Source organism: Coregonus lavaretus (assembly GCF_964263955.1).
Source record: "Coregonus lavaretus genome assembly, contig: HAP1_SCAFFOLD_1002, whole genome shotgun sequence".
NCBI classification, from domain to species: domain Eukaryota; kingdom Metazoa; phylum Chordata; class Actinopteri; order Salmoniformes; family Salmonidae; genus Coregonus; species Coregonus lavaretus.
Window position 1 is genome coordinate 1 of NW_028166793.1, and position 21,948 is coordinate 21,948.

General features: G+C 45.4%; 2 protein-coding genes across 7 annotated transcripts; one reads left to right on the forward strand and one right to left on the reverse strand.

Annotated features, from left to right (window-relative positions):
- Positions 1–6,865: 6,865 nt before the first annotated feature.
- Positions 6,866–12,945, reverse strand: LOC311114305 (putative glutathione-specific gamma-glutamylcyclotransferase 2; the record flags this gene model as incomplete). Of its 3 annotated transcripts, none has more annotated exons than XM_084189564.1 (3): positions 6,866–8,076; positions 12,243–12,299; positions 12,635–12,945. In XM_084189564.1, the coding sequence occupies 3 exons, from the start codon at positions 12,767–12,769 to the stop codon at positions 7,597–7,599; spliced, it is 672 nt and encodes a 223-aa protein (XP_084045690.1). In that variant the 3' UTR covers positions 6,866–7,596. The 3 variants fall into 3 exon arrangements, with proteins under 3 accessions (XP_084045690.1, XP_084045691.1, XP_084045692.1); XM_084189565.1 differs by having other exon boundaries at positions 12,264–12,299; positions 12,635–12,769; XM_084189566.1 differs by lacking the exon at positions 12,243–12,299 and having other exon boundaries at positions 12,635–12,921.
- A 294-nt stretch (positions 12,946–13,239) lies between these two features.
- Positions 13,240–21,642, forward strand: LOC311114306 (ubiquitin-conjugating enzyme E2 D4-like). 4 transcript variants are annotated; one of them, XM_084189567.1, is made up of 8 exons: positions 13,240–13,307; positions 15,544–15,607; positions 18,006–18,037; positions 18,172–18,249; positions 18,353–18,458; positions 18,726–18,819; positions 19,028–19,069; positions 19,217–21,642. In XM_084189567.1, the coding sequence occupies exons 1-8, from the start codon at positions 13,245–13,247 to the stop codon at positions 19,254–19,256; spliced, it is 519 nt and encodes a 172-aa protein (XP_084045693.1). In that variant the 5' UTR covers positions 13,240–13,244; the 3' UTR covers positions 19,257–21,642. The 4 variants fall into 4 exon arrangements, with proteins under 4 accessions (XP_084045693.1, XP_084045694.1, XP_084045695.1 ...); XM_084189569.1 differs by lacking the exon at positions 13,240–13,307 and adding an exon at positions 14,732–14,904; XM_084189568.1 differs by having other exon boundaries at positions 19,028–21,642.
- Positions 21,643–21,948: the final 306 nt, after the last annotated feature.

The following is a 21,948-nucleotide window of genomic DNA, read 5'->3' on the forward strand; positions in this document are numbered from 1 at the left end:
CTGCTACTGTCTATTATCTATCCTGTTGTCTAGTCACTTTACTCCTACCTACAGTATACTGCTGCTACTGTCTATTATCTATCCTGTTGTCTAGTCACTTACCCCTACCTACAGTATACTGCTGCTACTGTCTATTATCTATCCTGTTGTCTAGTCACTTTACCCCTACCTACAGTATACTGCTGCTACTGTCTATTATCTATCCTGTTGTCTAGTCACTTTACCCCTACCTACAGTATACTGCTGCTACTGTCTATTATCTATCCTGTTGTCTAGTCACTTTACCCCTACCTACAGTATACTGCTGCTACTGTCTATTATCTATCCTGTTGTCTAGTCAACTTTACCCCTACCTACAGTATACTGCTGCTACTGTCTATTATCTATCCTGTTGTCTAGTCACTTTACCCCTACCTACAGTATACTGCTGCTACTGTCTATTATCTATCCTGTTGTCTAGTCACTTTACCCCTACCTACAGTATACTGCTGCTACTGTCTATTATCTATCCTGTTGTCTAGTCACTTTACCCCTACCTACAGTATACTGCTGCTACTGTCTATTATCTATCCTGTTGTCTAGTCACTTTACCCCTACCTACAGTATACTGCTGCTACTGTCTATTATCTATCCTGTTGTCTAGTCACTTTACCCCTACCTACAGTATACTGCTGCTACTGTCTATTATCTATCCTGTTGTCTAGTCACTTTACCCCTACCTACAGTATACTGCTGCTACTGTCTATTATCTATCCTGTTGTCTAGTCACTTTACCCCTACCTACAGTATACTGCTGCTACTGTCTATTATCTATCCTGTTGTCTAGTCACTTTACCCCTACCTACAGTATACTGCTGCTACTGTCTATTATCTATCCTGTTGTCTAGTCACTTTACCCCTACCTACAGTATACTGCTGCTACTGTCTATTATCTATCCTGTTGTCTAGTCACTTTACCCCTACCTACAGTATACTGCTGCTACTGTCTATTATCTATCCTGTTGTCTAGTCCCTTTACCCCTACCTACAGTATACTGCTGCTACTGTCTATTATCTATCCTGTTGTCTAGTCACTTTACCCCTACCTACAGTATACTGCTGCTACTGTCTATTATCTATCCTGTTGTCTAGTCACTTTACCCCTACCTACAGTATACTGCTGCTACTGTCTATTATCTATCCTGTTGTCTAGTCACTTTACCCCTACCTACAGTATACTGCTGCTACTGTCTATTATCTATCCTGTTGTCTAGTCACTTTACCCCTACCTACAGTATACTGCTGCTACTGTCTATTATCTATCCTGTTGTCTAGTCACTTTACCCCTACCTACAGTATACTGCTGCTACTGTCTATTATCTATCCTGTTGTCTAGTCACTTTACCCCTACCTACAGTATACTGCTGCTACTGTCTATTATCTATCCTGTTGTCTAGTCACTTTACCCCTACCTACAGTATACTGCTGCTACTGTCTATTATCTATCCTGTTGTCTAGTCACTTTACCCCTACCTACAGTATACTGCTGCTACTGTCTATTATCTATCCTGTTGTCTAGTCCCTTTACCCCTACCTACAGTATACTGCTGCTACTGTCTATTATCTATCCTGTTGTCTAGTCCCTTTACCCCTACCTACAGTATACTGCTGCTACTGTCTATTATCTATCCTGTTGTCTAGTCACTTTACCCCTACCTACAGTATACTGCTGCTACTGTCTATTATCTATCCTGTTGTCTAGTCCCTTTACCCCTACCTACAGTATACTGCTGCTACTGTCTATTATCTATCCTGTTGCCTAGTCCCTTTACCCCTACCTACAGTATACTGCTGCTACTGTCTATTATCTATCCTGTTGTCTAGTCACTTTACCCCTACCTACAGTATACTGCTGCTACTGTCTATTATCTATCCTGTTGTCTAGTCACTTTACCCCTACCTACAGTATACTGCTGCTACTGTCTATTATCTATCCTGTTGTCTAGTCACTTTACCCCTACCTACAGTATACTGCTGCTACTGTCTATTATCTATCCTGTTGTCTAGTCACTTTACCCCTACCTACAGTATACTGCTGCTACTGTCTATTATCTATCCTGTTGTCTAGTCCCTTTACCCCTACCTACAGTATACTGCTGCTACTGTCTATTATCTATCCTGTTGTCTAGTCACTTTACCCCTACCTACAGTATACTGCTGCTACTGTCTATTATCTATCCTGTTGTCTAGTCACTTTACCCCTACCTACAGTATACTGCTGCTACTGTCTATTATCTATCCTGTTGTCTAGTCACTTTACCCCTCCCTACAGTATACTGCTGCTACTGTCTATTATCTATCCTGTTGTCTAGTCCCTTTACCCCTACCTACAGTATACTGCTGCTACTGTCTATTATCTATCCTGTTGCCTAGTCCCTTTACCCCTACCTACAGTATACTGCTGCTACTGTCTATTATCTATCCTGTTGTCTAGTCACTTTACCCCTACCTACAGTATACTGCTGCTACTGTCTATTATCTATCCTGTTGCCTAGTCACTTTACCCCTACCTACAGTATACTGCTGCTACTGTCTATTATCTATCCTGTTGTCTAGTCCCTTTACCCCTACCTACAGTATACTGCTGCTACTGTCTATTATCTATCCTGTTGTCTAGTCACTTTACCCCTACCTACAGTATACTGCTGCTACTGTCTATTATCTATCCTGTTGTCTAGTCACTTTACCCCTACCTACAGTATACTGCTGCTACTGTCTATTATCTATCCTGTTGCCTAGTCACTTTACCCCTACCTACAGTATACTGCTGCTACTGTCTATTATCTATCCTGTTGTCTAGTCCCTTTACCCCTACCTACAGTATACTGCTGCTACTGTCTATTATCTATCCTGTTGCCTAGTCACTTTAACCCTACCTACAGTATACTGCTGCTACTGTCTATTATCTATCCTGTTGTCTAGTCACTTTACCCCTACCTACAGTATACTGCTGCTACTGTCTATTATCTATCCTGTTGTCTAGTCACTTTACCCCTACCTACAGTATACTGCTGCTACTGTCTATTATCTATCCTGTTGCCTAGTCACTTTACCCCTACCTACAGTATACTGCTGCTACTGTCTATTATCTATCCTGTTGTCTAGTCACTTTACCCCTACCTACAGTATACTGCTGCTACTGTCTATTATCTATCCTGTTGTCTAGTCACTTTACCCCTACCTACAGTATACTGCTGCTACTGTCTATTATCTATCCTGTTGCCTAGTCACTTTACCCCTACCTACAGTATACTGCTGCTACTGTCTATTATCTATCCTGTTGCCTAGTCACTTTACCCCTACCTACAGTATACTGCTGCTACTGTCTATTATCTATCCTGTTGTCTAGTCCCTTTACCCCTACCTACAGTATACTGCTGCTACTGTCTATTATCTATCAACAGATCAAGGTATGATCAGTCTTTTTATTAAGTGGTTGTTCCTTCCTGCACTGAAACATTGAAGCTCCCTACCAGTCCTACACTATTACATTTTAATCATTTAGCAGACGCTCTTATCCAGAGCCACTTACAGTTAGTGAGGGCATACATTTTCATACTGGCCCCCCGTGGGAAACGAACCCACAACCCCGGCGTTGCAAGCGCCGTGCTCTACCAACTGAGCTACAGGGGACTATTCACAGGTGGAACTGCTGCCAAAGGGGCTTTCACCTATTATAATTTGACAAATGTTCAATTATTATTATTTATTTTTTTTAAAGTGTGGAATAGGCTAGGTTGGGTAGATCTGTGGAATAGGCTAGGTTGGGTAGATCTGTGGAATAGGCTAGGTTGGGTAGATCTGTGGAATAGGCTAGGTTGTGTAGATCTGTGGAATAGGCTAGGTTGGGTAGATCTGTGGAATAGGCTAGGTTGGGTAGATCTGTGGAATAGGCTAGGTTGGGTAGATCTGTGGAATAGGCTAGGTTGTGTAGATCTGTGGAATAGGCTAGGTTGTGTAGATCTGTGGAATAGGCTAGGTTGGGTAGATCTGTGGAATAGGCTAGGTTGGGTAGATCTGTGGACCCCAATGTAATGCACGCCTGAATGTAAACCATCTCCGGGAGGGAATTTCAGTATTTTTAACCTGATAAGGGGAGAGTGGGGAAACTGATAGGGGAGAGTGGGGAAACTGATAGGGGAGAGTGGGGTAAACATAGGGGAGAGTGGGGTAAACTGATAGGGGAGAGTGGGGTAAACTGATAGGGGAGAGTGGGGTAAACTGATAGGGGAGAGTGGGGTAAACTGATAGGGGAGAGTGGGGTAAACTGATAGGGGAGAGTGGGGTAAACTGATAGGGGAGAGTGGGGTAAACTGATAGGGGAGAGTGGGGTAAACTGATAGGGGAGAGTGGGGTAAACTGATAGGGGAGAGTGGGGTAAACTGAAAGGGGAGAGTGGGGTAAACTGATAGGGGAGAGTGGGGTAAACTGATAGGGGAGAGTAGGGTAAACTGATAGGGGAGAGTGGGGTAAACTGATAGGGGAGAGTGGGGTAAACTGATAGGGGAGAGTAGGGTAAACTGATAGGGGAGAGTGGGGTAAACTGATAGGGGAGAGTGGGGTAAACTGATAGGGGAGAGTGGGGTAAACTGATAGAGGAGAGTGGGGTAAACTGATAGGGGAGAGTGGGGTAAACTGATAGGGGAGAGTGGGGTAAACTGATAGTGGAGAGTGGGGTAAGTGGGGTAAACTGATAGGGGAGAGTGGGGTAAGTGGGGTAAACTGATAGGGGAGAGTGGGGTAAACTGATAGGGGAGAGTGGGGTAAACTGATAGTGGAGAGTGGGGTAAGTGGGGTAAACTGATAGGGGAGAGTGGGGTAAACTGATAGGGGAGAGTGGGGTAAACTGATAGGGGAGAGTGGGGTAAACTGATAGGGGAGAGTGGGGTAAACTGATAGGGAGAGTGGGGTAAACTGATAGGGGAGAGTGGGGTAAACTGATAGGGGAGAGTGGGGTAAACTGATAGGGGAGAGTGGGGTAAACTGATAGGGGAGAGTGGGGTAAACTGATAGGGGAGAGTGGGGTAAACTGATAGGGGTGAGTGGGGTAAACTGATAGGGGAGAGTGGGGTAAACTGATAGGGGAGAGTGGGGTAAACTGATAGGGGAGAGTGGGGTAAACTGATAGGGGAGAGTGGGGTAAACTGATAGCGGAGAGTGGGGTAGGTTGAGCCAAAGGGATAAATTGAGCCACCCTTGTTTTTCTAGGAAACCAAACACCAAAAAAGTATTTGACCAAATATTTAGGAAGAGGTCATCATTTTATGGAGTCTGTGAAGGAAGAAACAACATGGAAAAAGTGGTAAAAGCAAGTTAGGTGCAGAAAACTGGGTTTTCACCAAGTCAAATGAATGTTTGTATCAGAGGTTTCATGATGCTTGTATCTAAACCAAAGTAGATAATTTAAAGATTGTTCTATACATCAGTTGGGGTCTCTATTAACTTCTATATGAGGTCCTAAACCTAGTATGAAAGTGCATCCTTGTAGCTGTGTGGGCTAATATAGTCAAAATGTTTGCCCGAGTAGCGCAGCGGTCTAAGGCACTGCATCTCAGTGCTTGAGGCGTCACTACAGACCGAGTGGCGCAGCGGTCTAAGGCTCTGCATCTCAGTGCTTGAGGCGTCACTACAGACCCCCTGGTTCGATTCCAGGCTGTATCACAACCGGCCGTGATTGGGAGTCCCATAGGGCGGCGCACAATTGGCCCAGCTTCGTCCGGGTTTGGCCGGTGTAGACCGTCATTGTGAATAAAAAATTGTTCTTAACTGCCTTGCCTAGTTAAATAAAATAAATAAATACAAATATAAAAAAAGTTGAGCCAATGGCCATAGGGTAAGTTGAGCCAATGGCAAGTTGAGCAAGTTGAAGTGTTTTCTTCCCAGGCATAATGCAAGGCGTTATCGCTGGGGTATCAGGTAACACCAGGGCCTCCCAGGCATAATGCAAGGCGTTATCGCTGGGGTATCAGGTAACACCAGGGCCTCCCAGGCATAATGCAAGGCGTTATCGCTGGGGTATCAGGTAACACCAGGGCCTCCCAGGCATAATGCAAGGCGTTATCGCTGGGGTATCAGGTAACACCAGGGCCTCCCAGGCATAATGCAAGGCGTTATCGCTGGGGTATCAGGTAACACCAGGGCCTCCCAGGCATAATGCAAGGCGTTATCGCTGGGGTATCAGGTAACACCAGGGCCGATGTTCAAAGTTTTTAAAAAGTACAAAGTGTTAGATGTTAAGCCTGTGTTAAAATATGCTTAAAAATACAAAAAGTGATTGTGAATGTGATGAATTGTGTTTGGAAAATAAAGAGAGACATGGTTTTAACTGGTAGTGGTAGTATTTAATTCAGTACAGAAATGTGTAGGTGGCTTAACTTACCCTGTCACGAGGCTCAACCTACCCCATGGCGTAAGTTGTGCCAAGAGAACACTTTTTTTGGTCATGCTATGTTTTCAAAACTGTACTGTTTACAATAATTCTGATTATTTCCAGGGATACACAACATCCTGAAATATATGTAGATATATCTTTGTTAGAAAGAATACTAGAATGGCTCAACTTACCCCACTCTCCCCTAACCCAACAAGGCTCTGCTCAAGCACAATAGAAGGGTCAGCTGACCCTGTGTGTTGTTGTGGTTCTGGATGGCCAGGTAGCTAGCAACAATGATAAGGAACTGCCATGTGGGGAATCAGAAGTGGCTCGTTTCATCTTGTTCTTGATACCATGTCTTGTTTTTAGGTGTTTTGATTGATGTCACGTGACTGAAATTGGCTAGCTAGCTAGCTAACCAACAACTGTAACTTTGTATTTGAGAGACAAGTGCTCATTTTGCAACTTTATTTTATGTTTTCAATAAACATTGGAGACTAAATACAGTTGACGTGTTTTCAACAATCTAAGCCAACCCCGTTCATATTGTCAAAGTTGCGCATGCGTCAGTTTTGTTGCTAAAACAATCAACCCGTCTATATGACTGAAGAGTGAGACAGACAGCTATTTAATATGACATCACTGGAGAGTGAGACAGGTTTAAAATGATATCACTGGAGAGTGAGACAGGTTTAAAATGACATCACTGGAGAGTGAGACAGGTTTAAAATGACATCACTGGAGAGTGAGACAGGTTTAAAATGACATCACTGGAAAGTGAGAGATCTTGAACAGTAAACAAGTCCTTTGAGATAGGACAAATGCCGTGTTCAAAACAACTAGGAATTCGTGAAAATATGAGGTCAAATCATGACGTCAGTGATCTTCAGGTCGGAAAGTCGGAACTCTAGAAAGAGTTGGATGACCGTTCAAATTGATTTTTCCCAGTCGGAGCTCGTTTTTTTCAGAATTCCCAGTTGTTTTGAACAGAAGTCGGAGATTTCCGAGTTCCCAGTTGTTTTGAACGCAGCAAAAAGATCACTGACCTGGCAGGTTTGGTACATATTCGACTAACCCTGGCCCAGCTCTGAACAGTCCTAACCCTGACCCAGCTCTGAACAGTCCTAAACCTAACCTTGACCCAGCGCTGAGCAGTCCTAACCCAGCTCTGAACGGTCCCGACCCTAACCCTGACCCAGCTCTGAATGGTCCTGGAGACAATCACATGACTGACAATCTACAGCATCCCTGCGATGGTTTCCTGACACACATTTAGTACGTGTTAGTCTCTCTCTAACCAGGTCTTCCAGAGAGAAGAGGTGTGTGTCAGAGTCTTCAGGGAGGAGGGTCCTCAGCGCCTCGGCCAATGAAAACAGGTATTCAGTGTTCCGTCCGCTCGGCCCGACTGCATCTACAATCTGATTGGCTATCAGCTCCAGGGGGGCGGGTCCAAGGTAGTCAGGGTTGTCATTAGAACCGATGTAGAGCAGAGCCTGGCTGGGGGCATGGGGAGTGTCAGTGTGTCTTGTGGGGGTCACGGAGGGTCGGGGGTGAAAGTTCACTGCGATGACGCGGTAACCGCCCTTCTCCCGGTGGTCAAGGTAACGCTTCACTTCCTGCTCTCGGCCAGACGGCAGCTTATAGGCCACGCCCCAGACACAACCCTGAGAGAGAGAGAGAGAGAGAGAGAGAGAGAGAGACAGAGAGAGACAGAGAGAGAGAGAGAGAGAGACAGAGAGAGAGAGACAGAGAGAGACAGAGAGAGAGAGAGAGAGAGAGAGAGACAGAGAAGCCCAGTTATACCAGGCACTACCTTTACCAATAAAACAGACCAATCATTGCCAATAGGGGGAGGAGACACACGCAAAGACATTCAGCAACTTAACGGTTGGTGGCGATGAGCTTGGGCGACCAGAGCTCAGCAACTACGTGATAACTAATCAGAGGAGGGAGGGTATTGCTAGCTAGCTTTGACACTGTGATGGATAGGCTAACAGCCAATGTGATGCTGTGCATGCTGTTTGGAAGCTACACTGACAAAGGGAGAACTGGCCAGCAGAGAGACGGACAGAAGACAAATCGGAGGACATCTACAGTGCCTTCAGAAAGTATTCAGACCTCTTGACTTTTTCCACTTTGTTAAATTACAGCCTTATTCTAAAATGGATCAAATACAATCCTCAGCAATCTACACCCAATACCCCATAATGACCCAATACCCCATAATGACCCAATACCCCATAATGACCCAATACCCCATAATGACCCAATACGCCATAATGACCCAATACCCCATAATGACCCAATACCCCATAATGACCCAATACCCCATAATGACCCAATACCCCATAATGACCCAATACCCCATAATGACCCAATACCCCATAATGACCCAATACCCCATAATGACCCAATACCCCATAATGACCCAATACCCCATAATGACCCAATACGCCATAATGACCCAATACCCCATAATGACCAAATACCCCATAATGACCCAATACCCCATAATGACCCAATACGCCATAATGACCCAATACGCCATAATGACCCAATACCCCATAATGACCCAATACCCCATAATGACCCAATACCCCATAATGACCCAATACCCCATAATGACCCAATACCCCATAATGACCCAATACCCCATAATGACCCAATACGCCATAATGACCCAATACCCCATAATGACCCAATACCCCATAATGACCCAATACCCCATAATGACCCAATACCCCATAATGACCCAATACCCCATAATGACCCAATACCCCATAATGACCCAATACCCCATAATGACCCAATACCCCATAATGACAAAGAGAAAACAGGTTGTTAGACATCTTTGCTAATTTATTAAACATAAAAAACATAAATACCTAATTTACATAAGTATTCAGACCCTTTGCTATGAGACTCGAAGTTGAGCTCAGGTGCATCCTGTTTCCATTGATCATCATTGAGATGTTTCTACAACTTGATTGGAGTCCACCTGTTGTAAATTCAATTGATTGGACATGATTTGGAAAGGCACACGTCAGAGCAAAAACCAAGCAATGAGGTCGAAGGAATTGTCCGTAGAGCTCCGAGACAATCTTGTGTGGAGGCACAGATCTGGGGAAGGGCACCAAAAAATGTCTGCAGCATTGAAGGTCCCCAAGAACACAGTGGCTTTTGGCCGCCCGGCCAAACTGAGCAATCAGGGGAGAAAGGCCTTGGTCAGGGAGGTGACCAAGAACCCGATGGTCACTCTGACAGAGCTCCAGAGTTCCTCTGTGGAGATGGGAGAACCTTCCAGAAGGACAACCATCTCTGCAGCACTCTACCAATCAGGCCTTTATGGTAGAGTGGCCAGACAGAAGCCACTCTTCAGTAAAAGGCACATGACAGCCCGCTTGGAGTTTGCCAAAAGGCACCTAAAGACTCTCAGACCATGAGAAACAAGATTCTCTGGTCTGATGAAACTAAGATTGAACTCTTTGGCCTGAATGCCAAGCGTCACATCTGGAGGAAACCTGGCACCATCCACACGGTGAAGCATGGTGGTGGCAGCATCATGCTGTGGGGATGTTTTTCAGCGGCAGGGACTGGGAGACTAGTCAGGATCGAGGCAAAGATGAACGGAGCAAAGTACAGAGCGATCCTTGATGAAAACCTGCTCCAGAGCGCTCAGGACCTCAGACTGGGGCGAAGGTTCACCATCCAACAGGACAACGACCCTAAGCACACAGCCAAGACAACGCAGGAGTGGCTTCGGGACAAGTCTCTGAATGTCCTTGAGTGACCCAGCCAGAGCCCGGACTTGAACCTGATCGAACATCTCTGGAGAGACCTGAAAATAGCTGTGCAGCAACGCTCCCCATTCAACCTGACAGAGCTTGAGAGGATCTGCAGAGAAGAATGGGATAAAAACTCCCCAAATACTGGTGTGCCAAGCTTGTAGCGTCATACCCAAGAAGACTTGAGGCTGTAATCGCTGCCAGGTGGCACACCAGTCTGGCCACTCTACCATAAAGGCCTGATTGGTAGAGTGCTGCAGAGATGGTTGTCCTTCTGGAAGGTTCTCCCATCTCCACAGAGGAACTATAGAGCTCTGTCAGAGTGACCAGGTGGCGAATCGCATCTCTGCATGTCTGGCAGACATATCAGTATGGATGACGGATCACCACCTCAAGCTGAACCCTGGCAAGACGGAGCTGCTCTTCCTCCCGGGGAAGGACTGCCCGTTCCATGATCTCGCCATCACGGTTGACAACTCTGTTGTGTCCTACTCCCAGAGTGCGAAGAGCCTTGGCGTGACCCTGGACAACACCCTGTCGTTCTCCGCTAACATCAAGGCGGTGACCCGATCCTGCAGGTTCATGCTCTACAACATTCGGAGAGTACGACCCTGCCTTACACAGGAAGCGGCACAGGTCCTAATCCAGGCACTTGTCATCTCCCGTCTGGATTACTGCAACTCGCTGTTGGCTGGGCTCCCTGCCTGTGCCATTAAACCCCTACAACTCATCCAGAATGCCGCAGCCCGTCTGGTGTTCAACCTTCCCAAGTTCTCTCACGTCACCCCCCTCCTCCGCACACTCCACTGGCTTCCAGTTGAAGCTCGCATCTGCTACAAGACCATGGTGCTTGCCTACGGAGCTGTGAGGGGATCGGCACCTCTGTACCTTCAGGCTCTGATCAGACCCTACACCCAAACGAGGGCACTACGTTCATCCACCTCTGGCCTGCTAGCCCCCCTACCTCTGCGGAAGCACAGTTCCCGCTCAGCCCAGTCAAAACTGTTCGCTGCTCTGGCACCCCAATGGTGGAACAAGCTCCCCCACGACGCCAGGACAGCGGAGTCACTCACCACCTTCCGGAGACATTTGAAACCCCACCTCTTTAAGGAATACCTGGGATAGGATAAAGTAATGCTTCTACCCCCCCCCCCCACAAAAAATAATAATAAATAAATAAATAAAAAAACAAAAAAATTGTAAACATTTACATTTACATTTTAGTCATTTAGCAGACGCTCTTATCCAGAGCGACTTACAGGAGCAATTAGGGTTAAGTGCCTTGCTCAAGGGCACATTTACGTCATTTAGCAGACGCTCTTATCCAGAGCGACTACAAATTGGTGCATTCACCCTATAGCCAGTGGGATAACCACTTTACAATTATACTTTTTTTTTTTTTTTTTGGGGGGGGGGGGGGGGGGGTAGAAGGATTACTTTATCCTATCCCAGGTATTCCTTAAAGAGGTGGGGTTTCAAATGTCTCCGGAAGGTGGTGAGTGACTCCGCTGTCCTGGCGTCGTGAGGGAGCTTGTTCCACCATTGGGGTGCCAGAGCAGCGAACAGTTTTGACTGGGCTGAGCGGGAACTGTGCTTCCGTAGAGGTAGGGGGGCTAGCAGGCCAGAGGTGGATGAACGCAATGCCCTCGCCTGGGTGTAGGGACTGATCAGAGCCTGAAGGTACGGAGGTGCCGTTCCCCTAAAGTGGTTATTCCACTGGCTATAGGGTGAATGCACCAATTTGTAAGTCGCTCTGGATAAGAGCGTCTGCTAAATGACGTAAATGTAAATGTAAATGTGCTTCAACAAAGTACTGAGTAAAGGGTCTGAATACTTATGTAAATAAGGTATCTGTTTTTTTATTTTTAATACATTTGCAAAAATGTCTAACAACCTGTTTTCGCTTTGTCATTATGGGGTATTGTGTGTAGATTGATGATTTTTATTTATTTAATACATTTTAGAATAATGCTGTGAACAAAATGTGGAAAAGTGAAGCGGTCTGAATACTTTCCGAAGGCACTGTTTCACACCGGTTCCATTACCACACACAGGTGGCAGCTCACCTCTGGGTCCTCCACTAGAGTCACGACTCGGCCAGGCTGAAAAGAGAAGAGAGGAGCTGATTGAGCTGTAATAAATCCAACCTGTAGAGAGGTGGACAACATTGAGCTCTAATCAATCCAACCTGTAGAGAGGTGGACAACATTGAGCTCTAATCAATCCAACCTGTAGAGAGGTGGACAACATTGAGCCTCTGTCCCCATCCAGAACCTGTAGAGAGGTGGACAACATCGAGCCTCTGTCCCCATACAGTGCCCATGCCGTAGAGCAGTCATGTAGCTGGCTGGATATCACCACTAGTCAACAGACTATTATTTAATAATAAACGTACACTACCTTCACTAGTCAGACAGACAGACAGACAGACACACACCTTGCCTGGCACTCCCCTGTGGTCGGTGCTGCCTTGCCAGAAGCGCCGGCTGAAGCCTGTGATGAAGCCGACCCGCTTCTCCTCATAGGGAAAATCCACCTTCCAGATCAGAGAGCCATACCCGAACACCCACATAGCTACAATACCTCCTCCTCCACCTGGCCTGCTAACTGTCACACCGGGGCGGTGTATAGTCACGTAGCTTGTCCTGTCAGACTTTTAGCTTTTAGCACTATATACCAGCATCTCTGCTGTTAGTAGCAGCTCCTACTGCATTCACAACGGCGCTCACTGTCGTGACTAGCTACTTCCGTCTGAAGCAACCAGCAACTCGTCACGTGATCGTCAGACAGCACTTGCTGCACAGACTTTGCTTGCCAGGCATTAGTAATCAATCATCATCAAATTCAATCTGCACTCAAAATAAAATCCAAGTTTAATCGTGACGTGCAGAGGATACAGCAGGGGTGTAAACATTATGCCGTTTCTGTATCTGAGCCATTGCAGCGTCTGTGACGTGGGCAGCGCCACCGAGTAAGGTTACATGCATACAATAATGCGATTACTGTAGCTATTCGGATTAATATAATAGTTCTATTAAAACGTTTACATGCTTTGCAAGAAGAGCGATTTCCCTAATAATCCTGTTTACATTGACACACCTGAAATCAGGGTACGTAATGTCAATCTGATAAATGCAGAAAATCGCCAATCAAAAGAAATGTTCTACCACAGTGACCATGTTATTTTTGTGAAGTATGTTTGATTCTCAGTTCGGACATATAAAGTTTGTATGTGATAACTATTTCTAAAACGCATACATTCAGTTGTTCCGAACTCATTTCACTCGCGCTAAAGAGGGAAGCTTGCACTATGGGTGCTGACACGTGCCGATTAAGGTGGTTACATTTTAGTCATTTAGCAGACGCTCTTATCCAGAGCAATTAGGGTTAAGTGCCTTGCTCAAGGGCACATCGAAAGATTTTTCACCTAGTCGGCTCGGGGATTAGAACCAGCGACCTTTCGATTACTGGCACAACGCTCTTACCCACTAAGCTACCTGCCGCCCTATACGCCTAATCATTTCAAAAATTGCTCACAAAACCAGGTGTTTTAATCGGCGTATGCTTCGATTTAGTCCTTATGCCGATTAAGATAAACAGAGTAAGGTGTTTACCTGACTATTGCATTATCCGCCTACTGCCATAATCAGTTTAATATCCAATTATTCCTGTGCATGTAAACATACTCATTGAGTATCCATTTTGAAGTAGTCCATTTTCTTCTTCATGATTGGCTGATCCCTCTTGATGACCCGGTTGGACATTACTCCAAAAGGGTCACCAGGAGGGATCAGCCAATGAAGCTGGAAGTCCCACCCAGTTGACTATGTTAAAATGGTGAAAGCCCGTGCTAATAAAGCCTTTTCCCCACTAGAGGCCTCTATCATTCTCTATGGTCCCTCGCAGTTTTGGTTCCATTTGCTCTGTTTGCTTCTGTTTGGTAAACGGTTTCCGTAAGGAATACACCCAGGGGGAAAACGGTACAGTGAAAGGCTTACTTGCAAGCTCTCCTCAACAGTGCAGTCCCCAGTACAAATATAAATCATAAAAAATATAACTAGTAAGTATTAAAAAGTTCTATAGCTGACATAGTGGTCCTCTGTAGCTCAGCTGGTAGAGCACGGCGCTTGTAACGCCAAGGTAGTGGGTTCGATCCCCGGGACCACCCATACTCATGACTGTTAGTCGCTTTGGATAAAAGCGTCTGCTAAATGGCATATTAATTAAAAATAAAATAATTAATAATACAATTTACTGCGGTAGAATATATACACAATAGGATATAGGGTATAAATGATGAAATGCGCTATGTCAAGTAGGCTTATTCTTATTTACAATTAATAAACACGCACTCAGTTGATCAAACGATTTAAAAATACAATAATCAACGAATTAATAGTGGGAAATAAATGTTTTATATCAATAATAAATCATTGTTGAAAGGTAGAAATGTATTATGCTAAAAAAAATGACATTTTCAAAGAAGAACTACAATTCCCAGAAGTCCCTTGTTTAAAGCCAACCGTAAACAGAAAGCGGAAACAATAGAGAACCACAAACACACACCCTTGCCTTGGCGATCTACTCAGGGAAATAAAATACCTTTACCTTTTAAGCAATACTATTAAAGTTGACATCTAAGAAAATACCAAGTCGACGAGTACTTAGACTAAGTTGGTCACCATGGCATTGAAAAGAATACAAAAGGTAAGATGGTTAGCTAGCATTGTGGCTAGCTGTGCTAGGCTAGCTAGCTAACTAACGTTAGCTTCATGGAACCGAACGTCATCTATCAGAAGTTGTTATTGTTTGTTAACGTTAGCTACATAATCGGTTCATTTTAAAACTAATCCTAACCACGTAGCTAGCTGTCTAGCTATAGAGTGTACACATATGCGGAAGCTATGTGTGTTGTTTCACTGGTTAACTAACACGGTCCACAATCCTAATGTTTAGCATAACATGATATCACGGTATGGCACAACGTCAGAACTAGATTTTAATGTTCCTTGTTGTCAGCCATTCACCCCCTCTCCAGGACACAGCTATTCATGCTAACTACACTTAGCTAGGTGCAGCACCTGTTCGTGTTGTAACGCTAACTAGTTAGTCTAATTTGACTTGAGGGTGTAGCTAAGGCAGGACATGATGAAGAAGGCCAATAATTATGATAACAGTCGGAGTCAAATATATCTACCAATAAAGCTGTGACTAGGGACAGGTTAAGAAACCCAGCTTTTTAGTGGATGTAAAATGCATCCGAGTATCTGACCTAGTCCACAAGGACAACTTTCAGTTTCATGTGTAACCCCTAGCACTACTTGTCTGACTTGTTTTGTCCCCTAGGAGCTTCATGACCTGCAGAGGGATCCGCCAGCACAGTGCTCCGCTGGACCCGTGGGAGAGGACTGTAAGTTTAGACAGAGGGACTCTGAGGGTAATGTACTCTATATCTGGTGAAGAGGAGAGGGACTAGGGCTGGTTGTATAGACCCAACCTAGAGGGACTAAGGCTGGTTGTATAGACCCTACCTAGAGGGACTAAGGCTGGTTGTATAGACCCTACCTAGAGGGACTAAGGCTGGTTGTATAGACCCTACCTAGAGGGACTATGGCTGGTTGTATAGACCCTACCTAGAGGGACTAAGGCTGGTTGTATAGACCCTACCTAGAGGGACTAAGGCTGGTTGTATAGACCCTACCTAGAGGGACTAAGGCTGGTTGTATAGACCCTACCTAGAGGGACTAAGGCTGGTTGTATAGACCCTACCTAGAGGGACTAAGGCTGGTTGTATAGACCCAACCTAGAGGGACTAAGGCTGGTTGTATAGACCCTACCTAGAGGGACTAAGGCTGGTTGTATAGACCCTACCTAGAGGGACTAAGGCTGGTTGTATAGACCCTACCTAGAGGGACTAGGGCTGGTTGTATAGACCCTACCTAGAGGGACTAAGGCTGGTTGTATAGACCCTACCTAGAGGGACTAGGGCTGGTTGTATAGACCCTACCTAGAGGGACTAAGGCTGGTTGTATAGACCCTACCTAGAGGGACTAAGGCTGGTTGTATAGACCCTACCTAGAGGGACTAAGGCTGGTTGTATAGACCCAACCTAGAGGGACTAAGGCTGGTTGTATAGACCCTACCTAGAGGGACTAAGGCTGGTTGTATAGACCCTACCTAGAGGGACTAAGGCTGGTTGTATAGACCCTACCTAGAGGGACTAGGGCTGGTTGTATAGACCCTACCTAGAGGGACTAAGGCTGGTTGTATAGACCCTACCTAGAGGGACTAGGGCTGGTTGTATAGACCCTACCTAGAGGGACTAAGGCTGGTTGTATAGACCCTACCTAGAGGGACTAAGGCTGGTTGTATAGACCCTACCTAGAGGGACTAAGGCTGGTTGTATAGACCCTACCTAGAGGGACTAAGGCTGGTTGTATAGACCCTACCTAGAGGGACTAAGGCTGGTTGTATAGACCCTACCTAGAGGGACTAAGGCTGGTTGTATAGACCCTACCTAGAGGGACTAAGGCTGGTTGTATAGACCCTACCTAGAGGGACTAGGGCTGGTTGTATAGACCCTACCTAGAGGGACTAAGGCTGGTTGTATAGACCCTACCTAGAGGGACTAAGGCTGGTTGTATAGACCCTACCTAGAGGGACTAAGGCTGGTTGTATAGACCCTACCTAGAGGGACTAAGGCTGGTTGTATAGACCCTACCTGGTGAAGGGGAGAGGGACTGGGGGTTGTTGCAGTCTGTACTAGACCTGGTGAAGGGGAGAGGGACTGGGGGTTGTTGCAGGCTGTACTACACCTGGTGAAGGGGAGAGGGACTGGGGGTTGTTGCAGGCTATACTTCACCTGGTGAAGGGGAGAGGGACTGGGGGTTGTTGCAGGCTGTACTACACCTGGTGAAGGGGAGAGGGACTGGGGGTTGTTGCAGGCTGTACTACACCTGGTGAAGGGGAGAGGGACTGGGGGTTGTTGCAGGCTGTACTACACCTGGTGAAGGGGAGAGGGACTGGGGGTTGTTGCAGGCTGTACTACACCTGGTGAAGGGGAGAGGGACTGGGGGTTGTTGCAGGCTATACTTCACCTGGTGAAGGGGAGAGGGACTGGGGGTTGTTGCAGGCTGTACTTCACCTGGTGAAGGGGAGAGGGACTGGGGGTTGTTGCAGGCTATACTTCACCTGGTGAAGGGGAGAGGGACTGGGGGTTGTTGCAGGCTATACTTCACCTGGTGAAGGGGAGAGGGACTGGGGGTTGTTGCAGGCTGTACTTCACCTGGTGAAGGGGAGAGGGACTGGGGGTTGTTGCAGGCTATACTTCACCTGGTGAAGGGGAGAGGGACTGGGGGTTGTTGCAGGCTGTACTTCACCTGGTGAAGGGGAGAGGGACTGGGGGTTGTTGCAGGCTGTACTCCACCTGGTGAAGGGGAGAGGGACTGGGGGTTGTTGCAGGCTGTACTACACCTGGTGAAGGGGAGAGGGACTGGGGGTTGTTGCAGGCTGTACTTCACCTGGTGAAGGGGAGAGGGACTGGGGGTTGTTGCAGGCTGTACTACACCTGGTGAAGGGGAGAGGGACTGGGGGTTGTTGCAGGCTGTACTTCACCTGGTGAAGGGGAGAGGGACTGGGGGTTGTTGCAGGCTGTACTTCACCTGGTGAAGGGGAGAGGGACTGGGGGTTGTTGCAGGCTGTACTTCACCTGGTGAAGGGGAGAGGGACTGGGGGATGTTGCAGGCTGTACTACACCTGGTGAAGTGATGCTCTATAGGCCTAATACATGTTATCTTTCTATATTCCAGTGTTCCATTGGCAAGCAACTATAATGGGGCCAGTGAGTATGACTTCAAAATGATCTGTGTGGTTTAATGATTGCAACATGGGTCATCTGAACAATGGGTATTGAAATAATTTTGTTGCACATTTTCATAATTTCTAACAATGTCTATCTGTTCCTGTTATTCCTAGGGTGATAGTCCATACCAAAGTGGGGTCTTCTTTCTCACAATCCACTTCCCCACTGACTATCCCTTCAAGCCACCAAAGGTAAGAATAGATTTGTTATGGAAGTCATTACATCATTAAACTGTTGCTAAAGAATGGTCCTCATGGATAAATGGTACATAAACACAGGTCCATGTTTCTACAGGTAGCATTCACAACAAAGATTTATCATCCAAACATCAACAGTAACGGGAGCATTTGCTTGGACATCTTGCGATCCCAGTGGTCTCCAGCACTAACTGTATCAAAAGGTGAGATAACTGGGTTAGTACTTTACCAAACAAATGCTGCCACAATGTAGCTGGTTAACTGGCAGAAATGACACACCTGGTTCCATGTTAAAACATTGTTCCATCCAACACTTGTAGAATGTTCTATTACAACCCTCCTACAACTTGAACCTGATCATTAAATCAGAATGACCAATTATTACATTACATGACCAATCTGACTGACTGGTGATTGAATGTGAAATGGGACCATTAACTGTATCAGCTGCTGCTTCATCTGTTTTCCAGTTCTGTTGTCCATATGTTCATTGCTTTGTGACCCGAACCCGGACGACCCCCTAGTTCCAGACATAGCACAGATCTACAAACTAGACAAAGAGAAGTGAGTATATTGTTACTGTGTAAAGTGTTAGGCCTATTTCTCCAATGAGCTGCTGTAACCAAATTCTTTGAATAATGGAGGACTTATTTAGGTCATTGCAGTATATTTGAACATTCTATAGCAAATCAACAGAGATGGCACCTAGACTTTGTTTCATATTATCTTTGTATTTGTTATTTTGAGCAAAACGTGTTTATTTTGTTTCCAGATACAACAGACTAGCAAGAGATTGGACCCAGAAGTATGCAATGTAAAGGCCCTCCTGAAGATTTTTTTAAAGTCACAAAACACTGTACATTCTGGTAATAGAAAGTAAACTTAGGTGATATGGAACACATTGTACTGTCAACATTTTATCATGTGACCCAATTAACTATAGATGATTTAGTGTTTCCAGGGGGTATGCACTGCACATATGGACATTACGGGTGGAATAGGGGGACAGATATGGGGGACAATAACTGGACATTGTTGTTCTCCCCACTTCCTGCTTTTGGGAACTTTTGTTTCTCGTCTCCTGAATAGAAGAGGAAGTCATCAGAATACTGTAGCCCACGGTTACATTCAGAATACTGTAGCCTGCTGTTAGTCATCAGACTACTGTAGCCTGCTGTTAGTCATCAGAATACTGTAGCCTGCTGTTAGTCATCAGAATACTGTAGCCCACGGTTACATTCAGAATACTGTAGCCTGCTGTTAGTCATCAGACTACTGTAGCCTGCTGTTAGTCATCAGAATACTGTAGCCTGCTGTTAGTCATCAGACTACTGTAGCCCACGGTTACATTCAGAATACTGTAGCCTGCTGTTAGTCATCAGAATACTGTAGCCTGCTGTTAGTCATCAGAATACTGTAGCCTGCTGTTAGTCATCAGAATACTGTAGCCTGCTGTTAGTCATCAGAATACTGTAGCCTGCTGTTAGTCATCAGAATACTGTAGCCTGCTGTTAGTCATCAGACTACTGTAGCCCACGGTTACATTCAGAATACTGTAGCCTGCTGTTAGTCATCAGACTACTGTAGCCTGCTGTTAGTCATCAGACTACTGTAGCCTGCTGTTAGTCATCAGACTACTGTAGCCTGCTGTTAGTCATCAGACTACTGTAGCCTGCTGTTAGTCATCAGACTACTGTAGCCCACGGTTACATTCAGAATACTGTAGCCTGCTGTTAGTCATCAGACTACTGTAGCCCACGGTTACATTCAGAATACTGTAGCCTGCTGTTAGTCATCAGACTACTGTAGCCCACGGTTACATTCAGAATACTGTAGCCTGCTGTTAGTCATCAGAATACTGTAGCCTGCTGTTAGTCATCAGACTACTGTAGCCTGCTGTTAGTCATCAGAATACTGTAGCCTGCTGTTAGTCATCAGACTACTGTAGCCTGCTGTTAGTCATCAGAATACTGTAGCCTGCTGTTAGTAATAAGAATACTGTAGCCTGCTGTTAGTCATCAGACTACTGTAGCCTGCTGTTAGTCATCAGAATACTGTAGCCTGCTGTTAGTAATAAGAATACTGTAGCCTGCTGTTAGTAATAAGAATACTGTAGCCTGCTGTTAGTCATCAGAATACTGTAGCCTGCTGTTAGTCATCAGACTACTGTAGCCTGCTGTTAGTCATCAGAATACTGTAGCCTGCTGTTAGTCATCAGACTACTGTAGCCTGCTGTTAGTCATCAGAATACTGTAGCCTGCTGTTAGTCATCAGAATACTGTAGCCTGCTGTTAGTCATCAGAATACTGTAGCCTGCTGTTAGTCATCAGACTACTGTAGCCCACGGTTACATTCAGAATACTGTAGCCTGCTGTTAGTCATCAGACTACTGTAGCCTGCTGTTAGTCATCAGACTACTGTAGCCTGCTGTTAGTCATCAGACTACTGTAGCCTGCTGTTAGTCATCAGAATACTGTAGCCTGCTGTTAGTCATCAGACTACTGTAGCCTGCTGTTCCAGTACAACATACTCATAAATGACGTAAATGTAAATACTCATGGCTCTGCTGACTGTCACCCATAAAGAGGGAAATTGAGGAATCAAACCAATTTTACTGTATTTTTTTCATTCCTTTTGTTGATTTTCTTTTAGAGATGTTTTTTATTGTATCAAACTATTCTGGACCTACTTTAGTTGTTTTAGCATTAAGTCATCAGAACTTGTATCATTAAAACATTGGTATACATACTCAGCAAATAACAGTGATTTAGGGTCTTCAATTATGGCTATGGCTTATGCTGTTTAGCACTTTGTATAGTTAAAGAACGGTAGACTTTTTATTAATGTTCATGTCTTCTAATTCACTGCTGATGGAAGCATGGAATATTGTCCTGAGAGAAGCATGAATTCCAGTTCTATTATGGGTTAAATATTCCACTCTAGTTTAAAGGCTCAACATGTTCAGTGGAGTGAATGACGCTCACACTGAGTTGAGTTGGAACTGCTGACTCCTGAAAGACACTCCCAGGGAAAAGAATGCAGGCCACTGGAGGGGAAATTCAGATGGTTACTGTCGTAGTAAATATATAATGTTATAGCTTGGTCTGACTAAAATCTTGTGCATGACCCATTTTGTGTTGGGCCTTTGTATTTAATACAATGCACAAAAGAGTCCTATCTTGTCAGCCTTATCAGCAGGTGGCTAAGGACAACACCCACGCCATAGGTCTCTCAGTTCTTCCAACTCACGAGTTCTTGCTCTGAGGACACACACACACACACCCCCACACACACACACACATACACACACACACACACACACGCACATACACACACATACACACACACACACACACACACACACACATACACACACACACACACACACACACAAAAATCCCCTTCTCTTAGGCTGAACATCTGAAGACAGAGAACCCGACTCAGAGCCAATGCAACAGTGACACTAACCTGGAGGGGACCTCGCCCAACTCATCAGGACCAATCAGAAGATCAGAACTACTAGATTCAACCTACTTCATTTTATTGTATAAAATGTCAGCACACAATGTTTCGGGGCTCTCTCAGATATCTCCCTACGAGATTGACGAACGGGTCCGTGCACGCGATTCCAGATATCTTTACCTCTGAATAAACTGCCTTTTATTATACCATATCCACCCTGTCCAAAGTCTC